The 19,443-nt window shown below is 36.7% G+C and overlaps 2 protein-coding genes across 7 annotated transcripts in view; both read right to left on the bottom strand.

Moving 5' to 3' along the window:
- Positions 1-6,421, bottom strand: part of baz2bb (bromodomain adjacent to zinc finger domain, 2Bb) — a 32,968-nt gene extending 26,547 nt beyond the window's left edge. For 2 of the 6 annotated variants that reach the window (XM_008404005.3, XM_008404009.3), the window contains exon 1: positions 6,176-6,420. The gene's annotated coding sequence lies outside the window, so the exon portion shown is untranslated. Of the gene's footprint in view, positions 1-6,175 lie in introns of all 6 variants that reach the window. The other 4 variants (XM_008404008.3, XM_017307825.2, XM_008404007.3 and 1 more) reach the window with 3 other exon arrangements.
- Positions 6,422-11,453: 5,032 nt separating this feature from the next.
- On the bottom strand, positions 11,454-18,711 carry cd302 (CD302 molecule). Its single transcript, XM_008404010.3, has 6 exons — positions 18,505-18,711; positions 14,972-15,097; positions 14,753-14,866; positions 14,264-14,446; positions 13,259-13,279; positions 11,454-13,153 (listed from the first exon to the last, which is right to left on the bottom strand). The coding sequence occupies exons 1-6, from the start codon at positions 18,602-18,604 to the stop codon at positions 12,951-12,953; spliced, it is 747 nt and encodes a 248-aa protein (XP_008402232.1). The 5' UTR covers positions 18,605-18,711; the 3' UTR covers positions 11,454-12,950.
- Positions 18,712-19,443: the final 732 nt, after the last annotated feature.

The raw sequence follows: 19,443 nt of genomic DNA, 5'->3' as shown, positions 1-19,443 counted from the left end.
CCTATGATTTTACAACTCAGCATTCACCTTGAACAACCTCCAAGCCTGTACGAGTGCTGACAAAACAGATCCTCTCTGTGCAGGGTGGCAGAAACACTCTTTCAGCAAAGCTGCATTTCTTATCACTAAGTTTGCGGAATTATATTTAATGTTTTTTATTATTATTATTCATCAGCAAGCTCAAAGAAGAGTTTCACTTTGATACAATTTCTTCCAAAACATAGAGATACTCTGTCATAGAAGTCATAAAAATACCCCAGCTTCGAATTCCTTTAAATTTACTGTCCCTAGCACAAATCAGCTTGTTATACTTCCATTTTCAATAAGGGCAAAGGGAAGGCCATTACATAAGCTTAATGTTAGTCTCTTTTTTCCATTCTAAATCCAGTTTTGGTATGCATTTGGGAGTTTGGTACAGTTGAAACACCCAGTTTTCTACCCGTCTGACTTATGATATCATCTTCAGCTGAGTAAATTGGTTATAATATTCAGGAACAACACAAGAAACCGCCAGGGCTCGGGTCAATCACCAACAGAAAGCTGCTCGTGCAACAGTCTCCCTGTTCTCAGAGAAGTCAGTATAGCATCAATATAGACTGAAAGCACACCAACTTCAAAAGAAAAAAAAGCATTCTTAATTCATTCCTAATGTAGAAAAGCAGAAGGTAATATAAAACTTCTGTCTTAAACCCTCGCACAGCTTCTACTACATTCAGATGAAAGGGAAAATGTTGACTTTGGAGAATGATGGGATTCCTGTGGAGACAACCATTTTGCCTTTGACATTTTGATTAATCCCATCTGCAGCACTGCAGATCACCTGCATCTTAGCAGGGTCTGTGACATAAAGAGCCACGTTATCTCCTCCATCTTAGGTTAGTCGCAGTGAACAGGTCATCAGTATCATGACAGTTCAAGATGTCTTAATGTGTTGCACGTATTTTGTGGTTCAGAAATCTTGGTGTTCTGGAGGAGAGGTAGCAAGATTTCATGCTTCAGACAGATGATTTTCAATTGTCTTCTTACTCATTCCTATGAGATATTTAGTCATAAAACCCAAAGTGAACAGTCATGGATGATTAACTGCTTTTAAAAAGGCAGAAAATAACCTGTAATTTATCTCCAAGTGCTGTAATAAAAAAAATAAAATAAAAATCTGATGGAGTAGGTACGCTGCTACTTATACACCGTGGATCTGTTACACCCACTCACTGTGTCTTGAGGCAGCAATTACATTTTTAATAGCATCTAAGATACATTTGTATAAAAATGAAGGGAAGTCACCCAAATTAAATTTTAAAACAAAGCCAAACAATGGCTCCAACCTCATAAATTACTCCTGTTGGCTCACAGTAATTTATCTTCAAATACCCTGTGGTCAGAAAAGTTTTCCTTCCCATCCTCAAGAGACTTAATATGCTCTGAAGGTTTAACACTAATTCAAAGAAAGATGTGAATTAATTAGATGCACAAAAATGAGAGCAAAGTGTAATGCAGCACAAACTAATTTCATAAAGGAGGACTTTTTGAGTCTTAACCTAATTGGGAAATTTTAATCCTATACAGAAATTAGAGTTTAAAATTAGATGTTCAGCACAGTGAAGCATTTCTATTCAGCTGCTACATTCTGCAATTTAACAAAGCAGATAAGTTTTTTCCTGACACTAAATGATAAGAAGCACTTGAGAGAACAAAACGGTAGAAAGGGATTGTGAGCTCCCAATGTATCCAAACACTAACTGTATAAGACAGTACTTGAGTTTTATGGCATTGCTGCTGTTGACCTGAAAACATAAGTACACAAACACACTTACTTAAAGAGTACTGTATCATTGGTCATCTGGGACAGCTTCGTGAAATTTTTGTCACACAGAAATATAATGTGGACTATTAGTGAAGACTGTATTATCGCAATCACATCTATTAATGCTATTAGTGTTGCCAGAAAAACATGAGAAATTTACATTCACCAAAATTACTAGGGCTGGGAAATGAATTGATAACAATATAAGACAATAGAAATAGCGATAATATCGATAGAAAAAATACGTCAAATAGAATATTCAATAATTTCACTGAACTCCGTTCCAGACCTGAATAGCATTCTGGGAGATGTAGGCAGAGGAAAGGCTTAGTCGCTCAACCTCTTCTAACCTTTTCCAAGCCAGCTCAGAAAGGTTGATAGCATCAACTAACTCACTCACTCTGTGGTTACCTAGCGACAACCTATTAGTTAACTGACACATCAGCAGTTTCAGGTTTTGCCACTGTGCCAAATAACTGCTTAGATTTAAATACTTACAGAATGTTCACCTCTCTAGTTTAGCAGTACTTAATATTTAAAACGTGAATGCTTCAAGTCAATGACTATGAAATCTGATAGGTTTTGTCATGTATAAAACTTTAAACTGCTTTGACTAATTAATTGAGCTCACTGTATTGTTTGATAACTAGGACCAATTGGAATGCATGCATGATTGAAGTGAAATTATTTTTGGAAAGTGCCTTGAGACAACGTTTCTCTGTGTGCAATCTATGATTTTGATACGTGGACATGTTGCAAAATTCTTTCCCTTTGGGGACAATAAAATTACCATTTGTTGTGAATTGGTCCTATATGAATAAAACTGTATTGAAATAAGTCCTGACAGAATCAACGCGTTGCAAATATTTTGAATTTTTCAGACATTTAAGAGTCAGGCAAGGGAATTTATTTACAATAAACTTATTCTTCTGCTTTAATTATGCTAATGTGATTTCTTAGTTTTCTGTTTTTATTAAATTGACAAAATTGCAAACATTTTTCCTCATGGTCATAATAGAGCATGTCAAAATTTGAAGAAAGATTAATTTAATGAAACTTGGAATAAAGCTGTAACATACCAAAATGATTTTTAAAAAATGAAGCACTGTGAATACTTGCAAAATATGAGAGAGTACAACAGCTTACTGTTGTACTCTCTGTTGTAAAAGTCAACACTGGAGCAGCCATCTGACCAAGAATTATATGCACTCAGTTCAGTCATCCTCAATTGGTCTAAAATCTTTAATAATAAAAAAGCTTGGGTTAATGCCATCAAAAAGCCACTCACATTTTAAACATCAGCCCCATTAGCACAGCAGGTAGAGCCCCATCTCAAACGCATCAGTGGTTTAAATAAAGCCCGCAACATGCATCTCCAGGCGGAGATAAATTAAAACAGCGACAAAGTGTAATCTCCCTGACATATTCCTAATAATCCACTTCCTGTGTGCTGCTCCCCTCCAGCTCACCCAATCATAAAGTGTCAACACTGACCTACAAAGCACAACTCCAGTCAAGCCTAACAGGTTTAAAAACATCAATCACAGCAGACAAAGAGGAGGACATCAAATTATGCAGCACTAACCTTCAGGGCTTGCATATAAAGACTATAGATTTATTTATGCCTGTGTGTTGAGAGCTTTTTGTCCTGTTCCTTACGGAAAGCAGGCTGCCAGATTGATGAACCTGCAGCTCAGCAGGAGAGCAGCATCTCTGATTAATGAGTGCAAACTTGCAGAGAGGATAAGAACAGAAGTGGCAGGGTGAAAATGAGTGAAACACAATTATTAGCAGACCCACTTTTTTCCTCGAGCCTTCTATAAAGTCTAAAACAAATAGTTGGATATGAAAATACTGTGTTCTCCTGTTCAACAAGAGGATGCAATAGCTGAAAAAAAAATATGCAAGTTGATTTTAACTCAAGACATGAAAAAAAAAACACAAGGACAAATGTTCAATAATGTGCATACATTTTGCTTCTATATGTATATATTCTATTTAAACAGACTCATTTTAATTTAGGATAAAACATGTTTTATTTAATCTATATTGCAGTACTGCCACAGTGAATCAAACAATCTTTAAGGGTTGCTAGAAGAAAGGAATGAACTACAGAGCTTAAAGCAAAACTTTAATATCAATTTCCTTTTGTTCCACAAGCCTTCCTTTAAGGGAGGGAATGACAACACTGCATCTGCAGTGGACAAGGACGTGTGCGCTGAATAAATATGAGGCAAATGCAGTGACCTTCTACCTGTGTGTTGATTTACTGGCAGCTACTAGATGCATGCATAACACATCAAGGCTGTGTGATCTGATTTACCCAGCAGCCCCGGCTACTGAAGCCATTTAAAAGATGAACTTTAAAGCAACTAATGCCGGCTGCCATTTCACTGAGGCTGTAAATGTGCTGATGCCGTAGATACACACACATGCGCTCATTGCTACCCCTCAACTAGATCTCCAGACACATATCAGCTCTGATTTACAGCAAATGAAAGATGACAAATAACGCAGCCTAAGTGATAAGTGAGATCTGAGCTGTGCAGATTCTATTTACAGGATTATTTTCAAGAAGACTTGTAGTTTATTGTGCTTTAAGTCGCCCTTAAGAAAACGGTAAACCTGTATTTTATATCATTATGGTTCAACCTTACAAGCGAATTTATAACACAGATTGGCTCTACAATAAGTTAAGAGGATTTTCAAGGCATTAATTTGCACGAACTGTTAAATAGCCTAAACAAAATAATGAAAAATGAGATGGTAGTTACTTGAGGTAGTGCCAACTTTCCATGAACTCAGAGATAACGTGAAGATACAATTGAGATGATTCCAACTAAACACCAGGTTTTATACCATTGATAAATAATTTATACTAAAAACAAACAAACATGAAGTTACAATCTTAAGGCATTTCTTGAGGAAGGCAAGTCAGACTTGTAGTAATGTTGCTCACACACACCTTTTCAAGCTGTGCCCACAAATTTTATATTGTACAGTGATCAGGGCTTTGAGATGAACAATCCAAACTACAGGCTTTGTTGTTGTTAAATGATTTTTATAAATAATTTGATGGTATGTGCAGGATAAATGTCAATTTGGAAAAGCATTTGCATCAAACTTTTAATGCCCCGCCCGATATCTGTAGATATTTCATTGATATTTCGCGATGATCTGCTTTGTGTCCCAGCCCCTCCCTCCATAACATGAAGCTGCTGCCACTGTGTATTAAAGCTGAACACATTTCACACCAAAACACATCAAGATATCAAACTTTTTCTCTTCCTGACTGGAGCCATGGCTGGCGTTTCCTGTGGCGCTTAAACTTGCATGTAATTGAAAATTGATGTGGTGCCCCTTTTTATGTCTGAAATACACACAGACTCAGAATCAGACCGGTGAAGGGCCACAATTTTCTTGCAAATAGTTTTTGCTCTTTTGAAATTTCCCCACGACATCACACAAGGTGAGCGGTGTGTCTTATGTGTTGCCTTAATGGATTCACAGATTTGCTAATTAACTCAAAAGTTGTGAATTGATCAAAAGCTTCCATCTTCTGGGATTTCACAAATGACTTAGCGACAGGATAATCCAACTTCTGTATTTGCAAAAGTCATTCATATCTAAAAATAAAAATCCACCATTAAGCAAAAATAAATAAATTAATAATTAGTAACACTATATGTTCATTCAGTCCCTTTAAACCCATGTAAGAACCTCAAAATAATGTGACTTCATAATAACCATATGGATATATCCAGATATAAAGATACACATAATACATAAAAGCTCTATCAGCACAGATGCTCCAAGTAATTCTTAAAATACAAACGTGGACATTTTTCAGTTAGTCTTTTCTAGGACTTCCGTGTCATCAATATTTAACACCATAAGAAAATAATTCCTCAAGTCAATTTAAAAAATTTAAAAATGTCTTCCGTCAGTTGAAAGTAACTGCTGTTTGGATCAGCTCCCACCGGTGTCGTGTTTAAATAATGATAAAGCCAGCAGTTACATGAGGTAAGAATTTTGTATCCAAGTGCCCATTTCCACATGACAACAGCTGTATTCTAAACAAAGTTTAGCGTAACACGACGCTTTATATTAGTAATTACAACTTTTTAATTTTAAAATTGTCGTGTTCAACTTTAGCTGCGTTACAAAAATGAGGTAACTGCAGATGAGGATGCTTTTGGTCTAATGAGTTCAGAGAGCGTTAGCTGCTCGCCTTGGCGACAGTCTATACGTTTGTCACAATACAGAGATAATAAGAACACGAGAGCCCAAATTACAGGGCAACACGCCAAAAAAATTTAAATAAAAAAAAAAATCCCCGCATTTCTTAAAAAGGGAAAAACGCACACTTACTTTCCAGTTTTGAAGCTTTTTTGAGGATTCGCTGATAAAACGGGTGCTGGTTATTAACCGAGTCCGATTGAAGAGTGTTGTTCTGTTACCGCAGATGGAAAAGACTCCGATCTGAGCGAGTGAAGCGAAGTGACGTCAGGAAAGGTTGTTTTTTTTGTTTTTTTTAACAGCGCGAACTTCTGATCCCAGATCTGTAGCTACACGAACAATCGGTCACCTTTGTATGGCATGCAGTTGTAGTTTTAATTGAATCACCGTGCACAGAGTTCTTCAACCTGCGGCTTTACATGTGGGTATTTGTGGCTTAAAGACTTGGCCAAAAATGCATTTTAAACTGAGCAATGTTTTAAAATAGACAGTACTCATGTAAATCACTACTTCAACAAATGTTTGTTTTAATTAAAGCAAAAAAAAAAAAAATAAAAAAAAATAAAAAATCTAAGAAATTACTAAAGTAGGTAGAAATGTACTTTTTACCAAATACCAAAAAAGGTAGCCTTTGTTTTGGTAACTTTAAGTGTAACACTTAACTTTAAGGATTAAGTGTGATGACACTTTATGTCATCACACTGTGATGATCTCATCATAGATCATTTTTGCTATGATTTATAATGATCATAGCAAAAATCAAAAATGGCTCTTTGCTTTTCAAGGATTGTTGACCCCTGCTTTAAGTTTAAGACTAAATGGCAGATTTTTGTTTAGATATAGATTCACTTTGTGTTGTGCTATAAAGAAAAGACATCTCTGTCTGAGTAGTACTTGAATTTCTTACTATTTTCTGATGTTGTTGAATATTAATAGAATAATCTGTTTTCAAATATTAGGACTCAGCAGTGAGTTGTCCAGTTTTGTGAGGCAGTTTTCTACTGTCCTGAGTGGAAACTGACCTGCACTTAGAACAATGAATTTATTTGTATAATTTATTTTGCCCCATCAGAACAATCATCCTTGAAATATCTGAAATATTGGTTGTGGGTGAGAAGAAATCTTTCAGGTGACCCGACATATATTTGTAACTATTGAAAGAACCGTAAAACTGAAATAGCTTTGAAAATATTCTTTCAGTATCATATCATAAATTGCTTGCCATACAATGGAAAACGAGACGTTCCTCTATGGCTGTTATCAGCGGTGAAATAATTGCCGATAGGTTATCTAGATGGATGGCTGGGATGTTGTGGATTGACTAAATTGTTATTGATAAAATTGAATTATCATTTCCATGTTTTAATATTACATTAAGCCCTACATCTGAAAAGGGTAACTATATTAAAAATAGAGTGGTTCTGAAGCCACTCCTTTGCTATGTGCTTTTTATTGTTGTTCTGCTGTTCTTGTCCTCACTCCAGTCTGACAGAACACCCTGAATCAGGTTTTCGTACATTTCTTCATTCATCTCTGTCTTGACTGGTTCCTGCTGCTGAAAAACCATCCACAGATCTTGAGGCTGCCACCACCATGCTTCACTGTAGGGATGGCATTGGCCTGGTGATGAGTTGTCCCTGGTTTCCTCCAAACACAACTTCTAGAATTCACGCCAAAGAAATCAATCATTGTTTCTCGTGTAGTCCTTCCGGTTACCTATTGGTAAACCTCAAGACGGGCTGCCATCAGGCTTTTATTGAGTGGCTTTCTTCTGACTCCTGGAAGGTTTTCCTTTCTTCACAGAGAAATGATAGAGCTCTAACAAAGTGACCACTGGGTTCTTGTTCGCCTCCCTGATTTAAGGCCCTTCACCTTAAGGTTGAGGGGCCTCAAATCCTTGAATCACCCATGGCAACCATTTGGGGTTGCCTAAACATTTGCTCAAATAAATCATTTCAGAAATAACAGAGTAATTTTGTGATGTATTTCATTAACAGCAAGTGAAAATTTATGTTTATGAAGTAAGAGTCTTCAAGAATTTATCGATTGCTGTTTTTTCTTGTAGGAGTCATGGCAAAATGATTCAAAATACAGTTTCTTCATTGGTATTGGACCTTTCTATATTGTAGCCATTGCTAAAAAAAAAGTAAATTTGATCATCGTTTGTAGATTTAAGCATTTATTTGCTTTTGAAATATCCTGTGTTTTATTTATTTTCCTCTCTCATGTGTTGTCACAGTGTTTGCATTCACAGAAACCACAACCTGCACTGAGTACATCATGCACACAGAGAGGAAACGGCAGCTAAAACATTCCTCGACCATTAATTGTGAGGAATCAATAGTTTAAAAAGGTCCAAAAGGTCAAAGCTGTTTCAGATCAAATTCTATCTAGCATATTTGTAGTGGTACTAACAGTAAGTATGCTAAATTCTTATACATATTTATGCAACACAATGTGCAGGTTCCCTCAAATGTACAATGAAATTGTGGTTATCTTTGACATGCATGCCCATGTCCATATTAATTAGTGTCAGTCACAGTGTCCCCACCTTCTTCTCCAAACAGATGTGCAAAAGGAAATTCATTTGCTGATATCTGAGGGAAAATGGGCCATCCTGGCTTTTGTGATGAGACAACAGTCCCCTGTGTGGCAATAAAACACGGATGTCCCAGTTACAGTGAGAAAAGGCAGCAGTGATGAAAGAGTATGTGAGTGTATATATATGACAAAAGTAGGTTCAGCTTGATTTTGTTCTTTTTTGTTGATGAACAACAAAAATGTTTAATTCAAAAAATATTATCTTATGGTCAACACAATCATGACAAAACCTTCTGACTTCGAAGTTGTATAGACTGTCAGTGACCTTCTCCAACAGGAGGGTATGCAACAAAAGATCATTTCTGTGAGTTTCGAGAGACAGGAGATATTCATGGTAAGGCTGAACCTTGGAGCAGTATTATCTGCATATTTATATGTTTTTCAAGTCCAAATTCAGCAAAGTCAGCCATCAGAAACTCTATTCATATAATCAATGGATTGATATAAGATATTAAATGCACCTTTGTATGAATATCAAACTTACTGAGATGCACATGTAATGTTTATGATTCATTTCTTAAATGCCCACTCTGGACTCCAAACAGATATTCACCACACATTAAGATCTAATTATATCCCAGACAAGACACACTTTCTTAAACAGCTGTGATGATAATTTATCTATAACATTTATCTACATCATGTATATTTCACCTTCAGACATGAGTAAACAAGTAAATACGTGTTAGAATCACAATAAGAGTGATGCAATTCCCTTCTTCAAGAAGCATATTCAACCTAAATGTGTTTGTGTCCCATCTGGTGGTCAAACATTGAAATTACCTGACACACACACGCACACACACACACAAACACACACACACACACACACACACACACACACACACACACACACGCGCGCGCGCACACGCACACGCACACACGCACACACGCACACGCACACACACACACACACACACACACACAATGAATACACAATAACAGAATTATTGATTCACTTCAATCATTCACCACATGTTGAGAAAAACACAGAAAGAGCGGCATAGATTTAGGGAGACATTTTTTCAGATGAGCAGGAGAGACCTCATGGAAGGCTAAAATTAGATATTTCTTAAAAGCAACGATAACAAAAACACTTCAAACACACTTAGTTCTGTTTCATCTCAATTCAGGCAGAGATGTAAACAGAGCCACTGGCCTTCTAGGGAGAGTGTATTGTTTCAGATGACCTAAATTTAGATCTGATAGGCTGTGTTTAAAGCTCAGTGTCCTAATTTATCCATTTCATTTCACCTTATATTTATCCGCCTAGTTAGGACCGTTTAGAAGTCAGTTAACAGTAGAAAAGTAAACAAAAAACAATGACATTATCGTTATTAAAGTGAGAGTAATTGATTTGACAAGTTGCACTTACAGTGCCAGTGACGTTTATCGTTAGCAGCAGGCTGGGCGGTGAAATCGGTAAGTTCACTGCTGTGGAACTGAAACTTAGTACCACAGCATATTTGAGTCACAAAGTCTCCATAATAATTTCACAATCTACATTCCAGTCAGTTGTTTGGGAATAAAGATAAAAATATATATTTCCTGTCATACCATCATTAATGTGTGGAGTTTATTCAAAGGGTCCAGAGCGCATGTCATCAGAAAATGGCTCACCACACACAAACAATCTAATTTTCCTTCATGGTCATTTAGTAGTGAGATCTTAGTTGTTTTTTTTTTTAGCTTTACCTTTATTGATTCTCAAGTAAGTGTCATTTACATGACCTTAGGCCTCTATGTCACAAAACTTACTTCAATATTTAAAATAAGGTGGACAAGTATACCATTACATTACGACAGTCAAAACAAAAATGCAACTTTACTGCCCTGAGAAAGATTATAAAAAAGAAAAGAAAAAATTAAGTCATAAATGTAAAAAGCAAACCACCAAAAATAAGAATACCCCAACGACAAACATAGTATTAAATAATTATGAGGCGAGTGGATTGAGATTTCATCAAGTTTGGTCTCTAAAAATGAAATCAGATCTTTTAAGTTTTACATAGTTTTACCCAACTCTGCCAGCACTGACAGAATTGTTCTGTCGTGATCGAGAGTCTGTTATTTTTCCCGTTACATACATACATACATGTTAAATGTTATGTCGATCCAGTCGTCAAAAGTTGGTTTGTCTTGCGATAACCATTTTCTTGTAATGTTTTTCTTACTTGCTATTAATAAATTAGTCATCAGATGTTTCTTTTTGAAGCTTCTTGAGGAATTATGCCAACATACATAAGCTTGATCTCCAAAGGAATGTTCTGCTTGAAAATATCTTGTAAGGCACTATGTATCTCTTTCCAGTGATCTTCTATAATTGGGCAGTCCCAGGAAACATAATGGTTTGCGTTTTGATTTCTACATTTTCTCCAACATGTAGGATGGTTTCCATCATAGTGGCATTTCTGAGCAGGTGTGATAAAATAAAACTTACCAGATTTCTCCATCCAAATTCTTGCCATTGTAGAGATGTATTATATGTCCATTGGTATCTCCACATTATTGCACATTCCTCCTCTGTTATTGTTAAATTGCCCTCTCTCTCCCATCTTGCTTTGATATGTAGGGCTTAATTGTTTTTGAGATCTAAATCTTAGTTTTTTAAGATGAATGACAATTTTGCTGATTGATAAATGTGTGTGTTGGAGCAGGGATGCATCTTAAAGTTGCATGATTGAATCTCTAGAGGAAAAGTCTGGGAGCCTGCTTTAGAGACTGTGCAAAGTAGAATTCAATCTTATGAAATGTAAACAAAGAAAAAATCTTGAATAATGAATGACTAACAGAATTTGAAATCCAGACATTTATACAGACAAATAGTGATTGTCTTTATTCATTCACAGGTCATATATTTACAATTTCCAATGATAAGATTGCATTTCACATGTCAGAAAAAACATGACTCGCTTCCAAAAGAAAAAAAAACAAAACACACACACACACAAAAAAAGCATGCCATAACAACTAACAAAAAAATGGCACTCAAATAGATGTAAATAATTTCCATGAAAATCCGCAACAGATTTAAAGTCTGAAAGGTTCCCTCGCTTTATGAAGAAAATGAGAAATGCTTGTGACGCCCAAACACCAGCCATGATCAAAAAGCAAGCACTAATAAAAGGCTCTGATCCATCATTAGATCTCCTGATACTGTAAATAAAAAAAAACACAGAACATGCATGAATTAATTAGATTCATAAACACTGAAAATGTCAGATTTTTTTTTTTTTAACTCAGAATGACTTAGCTTTTAAATCACACAAGTAAAAACAGGCAACTGATAGAAAAAAACAATATTTAAAGATCAAATGTATTTGTATATAATTAACACGATGCAGGGAAGCAGCTCTGGCGATTCTGGTACAGGACTATTAAAAACATTTGCTTTTTATTTGCAGCAACATTCACCTCTCGTATGCATGCATGAAAGAACCAGGCATCAGCTCATGGTTCAGCTGGGTTCCTGCTGTGATTTTGGTAGTTGTATCCGTCATTTAGAGTTTGTAACAAAGCCTGATAACAGTGGCTGAAAGAAAACTACACTGATTTATTTTAAGCTTAATATGTTCAAAACATGTTAGATTTTGAACTATTTAAACCAGCATATCTAAGTTTTCAAAATAGTTGGACAAGATTTGACTCGCTCTAAAGAAAAAAAAAAAAAAAACAGTATTCAAATGTGCAACAGGCAGCCTGGATGCTCTGACGCAGCAGAGCCAGTGACTGTGAGGGAGGACATAAAGGCAGTTTACCTACAGCAACTGCACCTTTATTTGATATTAGTATCAATATATCCGTTTAGGTGGCAAAAATGACCCTCATTGACTTCCTTTCATTTTGTGTTGTAGATATTTGGAATGTATTGATGTGCAAAGCCCTCTAAAAATAGATTAACAGGAAAAAACAGACATGAAGAGTTCAAAAATGTTGTTCGTTTTGTAGAAATGTTAATTCTGGGAAGACATAAAAGTAAGCTTATAACTAGCAAAGAAATTGTAATCCCAAAAAACCTAAGCATTTTGTTGTTTAGAAACAACTGATTCGAAGATCTGAGGTTAACATGAACCAATTTAAAGAATATAACTAAAATTAGTGCTGATCATAAAAAAAAAGCAGATAATTCTGTATGCCTGAGTGAGGAGGTTAGTAGGTTGGCACTAGTATTCTTCCAATGAGAACACATTGTTCTGGGTCCAAGTCAGTGACATGTTAATCCAAATTACTTAACCTGATTTTATAGTGGACATGTCGTTGCATAAAGCACACACCCAGTACTTCTGGATTAAAGGGAAAACGTTCTCTAAGGAACAGTGTCAGTTTCCTCAGCCTCCACCAGGCAAGACTGGTCCGAATCCAGGACTCGGAACGGGGGGTGGTACTCGAACGCTGTGATCATAGTTGAACCGAAGCTGTGCTTCTGGTGCAGAAACCAAATCACAGCAGAGACTCCCACGATGGCCACCACGCTGAGAATGACCAGAGCCGAGACGGTCGAACTGGGTTCTGAGCGGGAGAAGAAACAATGCAGGGAAGGTCTCGGCTTAGAAGGCAGAGATCACAGAGGAATACACAGAGAAACAACAACACAACGTTCAAAGGTTTACTCACTGGGTCTGGGCTTCTCCGCTTCTGAAACAGCACCAAAAAAAAAAACAAAAAAAAAGAAAGAAGGTGAGGTGAGACAATGAAACAATACTGAAACAATACATACTACAGCTTCAAAGCTCACATGCTGAGTGCATATAATTACAGTAGTTTGTAAAAGTATGTACACCCCTTGATCTTTTTCCTGTTGCAATCAGTTAAGCTTTATCTACTTCATTTGGACTTCAGGTGATAGACCATGACAAGGTAGCACAATTTTTTTCTAAAAAATAAAAATTGGAAAAAAAAAAACAAAACTTTCTTGCATAAAGAAATTGAAACAGTAAAGAAAGAAATTGCAATAAAATGTAACATGTTACCTTTGTGATATAGTGTTTGGTTGAGACCAAACTTGAACTTTTTGGCCTACATCGGCTTCCACATATTTGCTCATGTGACCACATGGTTTGTTGCCAACTGATTTTTTTTTACTAATTAAAGTAGACTGCAATTAGACTGTAGTGTGAACAGCTTACAACCCCAAAGCGAGCCGTATACACAGAGGAAGTTGGATAAGATGCAACATGACTTTTCTTACTGCACTTGCTTTGAAAAGAATTGGACACGTGTCTGATTTAGTGCCACAACATGGCACAAATCACAGTTTTTGGGGGGGAGGCAAAGATCAGAACTGTGCTCAGACTGCGATGAAAAAGTCAGATATGGGTTGCATTTACCTGCTGCATGAATGTGGCCTAAGTTTGCAAAAAAGAATTTAAAAATAGGTGACATTGCCATTGTAACACAACCATTAACATGTTTTCTTGATATAACAGAAAATGTGAAAATCTTTTTACAAAATCTTTCCCTTCACAATTATAAAAGGGTTTAAGTAGAAAAATCCACTTTGTGACAAAATGGGGAACAAATACTGTTCAGTAACTGTAAAAACATCTTCAGGACAAAGGCAGATTTATGCACAGATGTAAAAATATTTTTAACTTTTAGTTTCACAGAAAATCAACTCACTCTGAGGTGTTTCACAGACCACTCCGTTCTCCACGTCATCCTGACAGCTCACGTTTTCCCACCTTCCTGAGATGCTGTGCAGAGCCACACAGATATCCCCCTTTGGGAATTCGTCAGGAAAAGGGTTGTACTCCCAGTTGGTGAAGGTTACAGACCTGTTGTTTGACCACTTCATGGTATCATCTGAAAAGATACAACAGTCAGCACTTGTTGTTTCTGTCATTTCTGGGAGTTTTTTTATTTTTCTAAAAGTTTCATTTGGAAATGGGAGAAAATGCATTTCGGTAGGCCTGGTTGTAATGTGTCGCCTGCTGTGTGTCTCGGGAATATCTTAAAAGCAAAAACAAGGATTTCCTGTTTTTAAAAAAAAAAAAATTTTAAACAAAGCAGTTCTGTTGGATCAAATATTGTCCAACACCAAAGACTCTAAACAAGTTTTGGCTTGGCTACTTTTGAATAACATAAAACGTCTTTTTACATGACCCATACCGTCTGTATCATACTTCATTCCCAGCCAAATGTTGACATTGCCATCTTTCCACACTCCGGGACTAAAACTCATGACAAAATCATTTTCTTCGGCACTGTGGATCGTCAAAAGGCCTAAAAAGGAAGAAAAAAAAAAGCACAATTTTAATCAGAGATTACTAGAATGTATCCCATTTTCTTGGTGATAAGCAGTGAAATAATTTATATTATCAGAATTACCAAATCCTGTGCAGTGAGAACGTGCTGCTTCAAATGTGTAGCTTTTAATTTTGTCTTCTTCTCCATGGACAAAATAGTAACATCTGTCTCCAAAGGGAACCCAAGTGCGTCCATCAGCTGGGCAGTCTGAAAAACAAAACAAAACAAAAAAAAACCCCTTATTGCTTTAGTTGATTAAATTTGAAATGGGTTTTCCACTTGAATACTAAGTCTTAAGAGTTCAGACAAACTGGGGAAGGAAGAACAAAGTCATTCTCATGATGAAACCTGGTAATAGCAGCATCAAGGACAGAAAAGCGTTTATGAGCAGATTCAGGGAGCTACAGTTAAGCCATAGATGTTTCACATCACTCACATTTCATCTGACTGGAAGTAATATGAACACTTTGGATTGACTTAAAGTTCTGTCTTGAAAGTACAAGAAGAGTTTGATTGCTGTAATGCCAATAAAGGTTTTTTGTTGACTATATAAAAACTATAAATTATTTTGTATTGCCGTATTTGTTCAAATGCGAGTACAAATAGATTAAAAAATAGCTCTTGTGTTGTGTAATTTAGGGTTAAGGATGGAATAACATATCTTAGTGGCTGCACAAAAAACAAAACAAAAAAAAAAAAACAAGAACCAAACACATTTGACACAGAAGTGAAGATTTTTCAGAGCAAAGACCAAAAACACACACAGCCAGAGCTACAAAGGAATGGTTAGATGAAGGTATAATTATTTTTAGAATGGCCTAGTCAAATTCAGAATCTACAACCAACTGCATATATGTGGCAACACTCACAGATTGATGCTCAAATACATTCTGTGCACTACTTTCTGCTTACCAATTATACAGCTGCCAAATATTTCAAATTGCAATAGTCACTGCAATATTAATGTTTAAATGCAATATTTAGTAGGCTATCATAAATCAAGTGCTATGCCCATCATATTTTTCCCTAAAAAAAGAGTCAGGTAGATGTAGGTTAATCAATCAGTGTAATCACTGCAACATTCAGCAACTATGTGTTCTTATATCATGTAGCTTAAGTCTATCACATAAAGTTTGAATAAATTACATCAAAGTTTGAAGCTCCAATGTGACAAAATGTGAAAACGTTCAAGGGGAATAACTACTTTTGAAAGACACAGTAGTTAACTCAGTGAGCTGCCAATGCACTTGATGAAATAGTTATCACCAGGGGCGAGCGCCTCTACAGAGGCGGAAATTTTGGTGGTTCACTGGTCTAAAGCATGTAGGTGGATGCTAACGCAATGCTCAAGAGGAAAGACATCTGCAGTAAACTCAAAAAAGCAACTGTGGCTGCCCATCAGTCTGCGAAAGGTTGTAGGTGGAAGTGTCAAACCTTCTAGACAGCTGCCAATCTTCTCATGGGTGGACATTACTGCAAGTTCACCATAAAGTCAGACTGGCAATGAACAGAAAACTGGAAAAATCCCAGAATTTGCTTCTCAGGCGCAACAGAGTTTAACTTGTTAATTATTAAAATATGTGACAGCAAAACTATGTTAAAAAACAACAACAACAAACTTTTTGCATAACTTTTCTAAAAGGTCACCATAAAATAAAATACTCTGTCATGTTCTGTTCGGCCATGTACAGAACATGGCAGTGCAGCTTAAGATTGCAAAGCTGGACCCTGAAACAGAAGTAAACAGACACGCACTTTAATTTATTTTGGACAACAGAAGGAGAAAGGTTTTCCACATCACACAGCTCCATTGTTACAAGAAGAAGCATGTAGGTGTGTTTAACTATGAACATGTCATACAAACTGTAAACCCTAGAAGTCCCTAGAAACCCTTGAGTGAATACCGTGATTTTCACTGGTTTAATAGCTGACTTTGTGCAAGTCATGTTGCATGACAAATAATAAACTGGCCATCAGAAATGGTTAGACATGTTTCTGTGTGACTGTGTGCACTGTGGACTTTGGGGACAAAGGGAGAGAAAAGAACTTTAGTTGTTCAGTTATTTATTTAGGGCGATTTTCACAAAGCAGAGACGAGAGAGCAGGAGAATTATCAAGATGAAGGTGATGTTTGCTGCCTTAAACAATACGATGGAGCCATCCACAGGATTCAGCACTGAAAGTTTGGATGCGTGCTAGTTATGCATGCAACTATATGAAACCAACACTGCTTTTTACCCAACAAATCTAAGCGAAGGGCCTTAAATAGGTAAAATAATCCACGTTTCTCTGGTCTGAAATATGTGCTAAAGTTTTATTGAAACACATGAAAGGACATATCAGGCAACAAGCAGCCATGTGCAAAATAAGTAAATAAATAAATGTCACAAGTGTTTGGAAATATATCTTCACATCACTCCAGCACTGGTAAAGCTTCAAACAGGCTGCAGACATTTAATGCTTGAATAACCTTGAAACTGCTGCACAAAAAATATACAAATACCAGGAATGCAGAAATGCAGGATATCAGGAGATCTCACAACTGTTTTGCAACTTTTCAGCCTTGGCCTGGTTCCTCTATGTAAAATTGTAAAAAGGAAGATGCAGAAGGAAGAGCACCCTATACAACACTAGTTTCCTTAAAAGTGCCCTGATTGTAGTGTTAGACTAAAAATTCATTTTTTGTGGAAGACATCTAGTATGGATGAGTCACATTCACGCCTTTTCCATTATTATTATCATTATATCTTTATTTATCCAAGAAGTCGTTTTGAGATCAGAATCTCTAAAAGTGTAGACCTGGTCAAGGCAACAGCCACAAAAATCAGAAGTAAACAAAATCCAAAAGATGCAACATTCCTTCATCACTGCATTTTTTAAAAATGATACTATTTTGCCAAAACATATAAAAAGCCCTTAGATACTGAAAAGAAAATTGGAGGTTCCTTAGAAGCCCATGAACATTTGCAATATGAACTCTACAAATCAGGCTTGTAGCAGTTCATAGCTTACATAACCTTTTAAGTTAAACTCCACACCTGCTTCTGTCAATTACTCAATATTAACCAGAATAAATACAAAATTCACAATAGTTATAGGTTGCATCTTTCTTTTTCACTTATTTGAATTAAAGAGATAGAAAAACAACCTAACATTTTTCCACTAGCATATTTATAGGAAGCTGCCAACTTGAGTCGTCAGTTTCAGTTTGTGACTATTGTTCCCCTTTCCAGTCCTTGTGCCATAACTATAAAAACGGTTATCGTATCACAGTTTTGACTTCGTCTTTGAAGATGTACTTTTAAACAAATGGTTCAGATTAGTTTAGTGTAGCTCCAACGCGTTTCGCAACACGACATAGACAACAATTCTGCGTCCTGAATACGTGCGAGGTCACGTTTAGGGAAAAACAACAATGTCAACATTCAGGAAAGTTGGAGAGCGAACAGTATATTTACATGCCACGTACTAAAGCGTCCTATCGACTGAAACCCCCACAGAACGCAACAAAGTTTAACACGCATTAAAAAAAACAGGCCTAGTCGGTTTGAATATTCGGAAGGAAGCAGCGTCTTTCAGCAACAGTGGCGTTTACTGCGATTTTACCCTCTCACCTCCAGCTGAAACCGTCCTCAAGTGAACACACAGAGCGAAAGCCAAGCAGCTGAGAAACAGCGACTGGGGACGACGGTCACTTTTCTTCCGTGGCTCCATGACAGCTCCACAAACCCTGCACCAGCAGCACCTCCCGAGTTTTCCCCGACTGTTGCTCTCGCGTCGTCAACAACGTGAGCTGAAATCCCACCCACGACCCACCTCCACACGGCACGGGCGGTCCGCGAACACGGCCTTAGCGCCTCACAATACACCACACGCGTTTCTACGGCGCATATCCAAAAATGTTTAATCTGTGCTGATGTGCACTATTTAGCGTCGAACGTGTAAACAGAACTAGAAGAAGGATTTTCTGATTTCTAACATTTAGGCTAAGTAATTAAGTAAACTATATGTGCAAATTTGTGAAAAAAGTAATTTATTGTTATAAAAAAATATATATAAATAAACCAACAATGTTCCAGAATAAGATTTTTGCAGATACACAGCGATGTTGCACAGTTCAATCTGTAGATGGCGCTGCAGGCACAGCGATCAACATACGTTAACCACTTTAAAGTGTATTTTCTAAATTCAGGCTGAAAATGATTTGCATTAGGGAGTTATTGTTTAATAGGCTGCATCTCGAAAGTTGTTTACAATCTACCACAGCATAATTAGGCTAGAATAAAAGCTAAAATAAACACAAAGGCCTTGTTCGGATACAGTCAAGAACTTTATTGCATTTTGTCACGTTTTAGCCATGCATAATCTCCGATATTGCTACTTGCTGTTGTCTATCTCCTCATAAAAAATATTCACACCCCATCCAGAGACCTGAATTACAGAATGAATCATTGTCCAAAATAGTCAGATTATTCATGTGGCTTTATTGTGGCCATTTATTTATCGGATGGTGCTGTGAGTGCTGGGTAAATGAAGGGCCTCACAGGTAGCTT

Source organism: Poecilia reticulata, chromosome 2 (genome assembly GCF_904066995.2).
Source record: "Poecilia reticulata chromosome 2, P_reticulata-male-v2, whole genome shotgun sequence".
Taxonomy (NCBI): Eukaryota; Metazoa; Chordata; class Actinopteri; order Cyprinodontiformes; family Poeciliidae; genus Poecilia; species Poecilia reticulata.
Note: the sequence above shows the minus strand (reverse complement) of the source record. Positions and strands in the feature narration are given on the sequence as shown.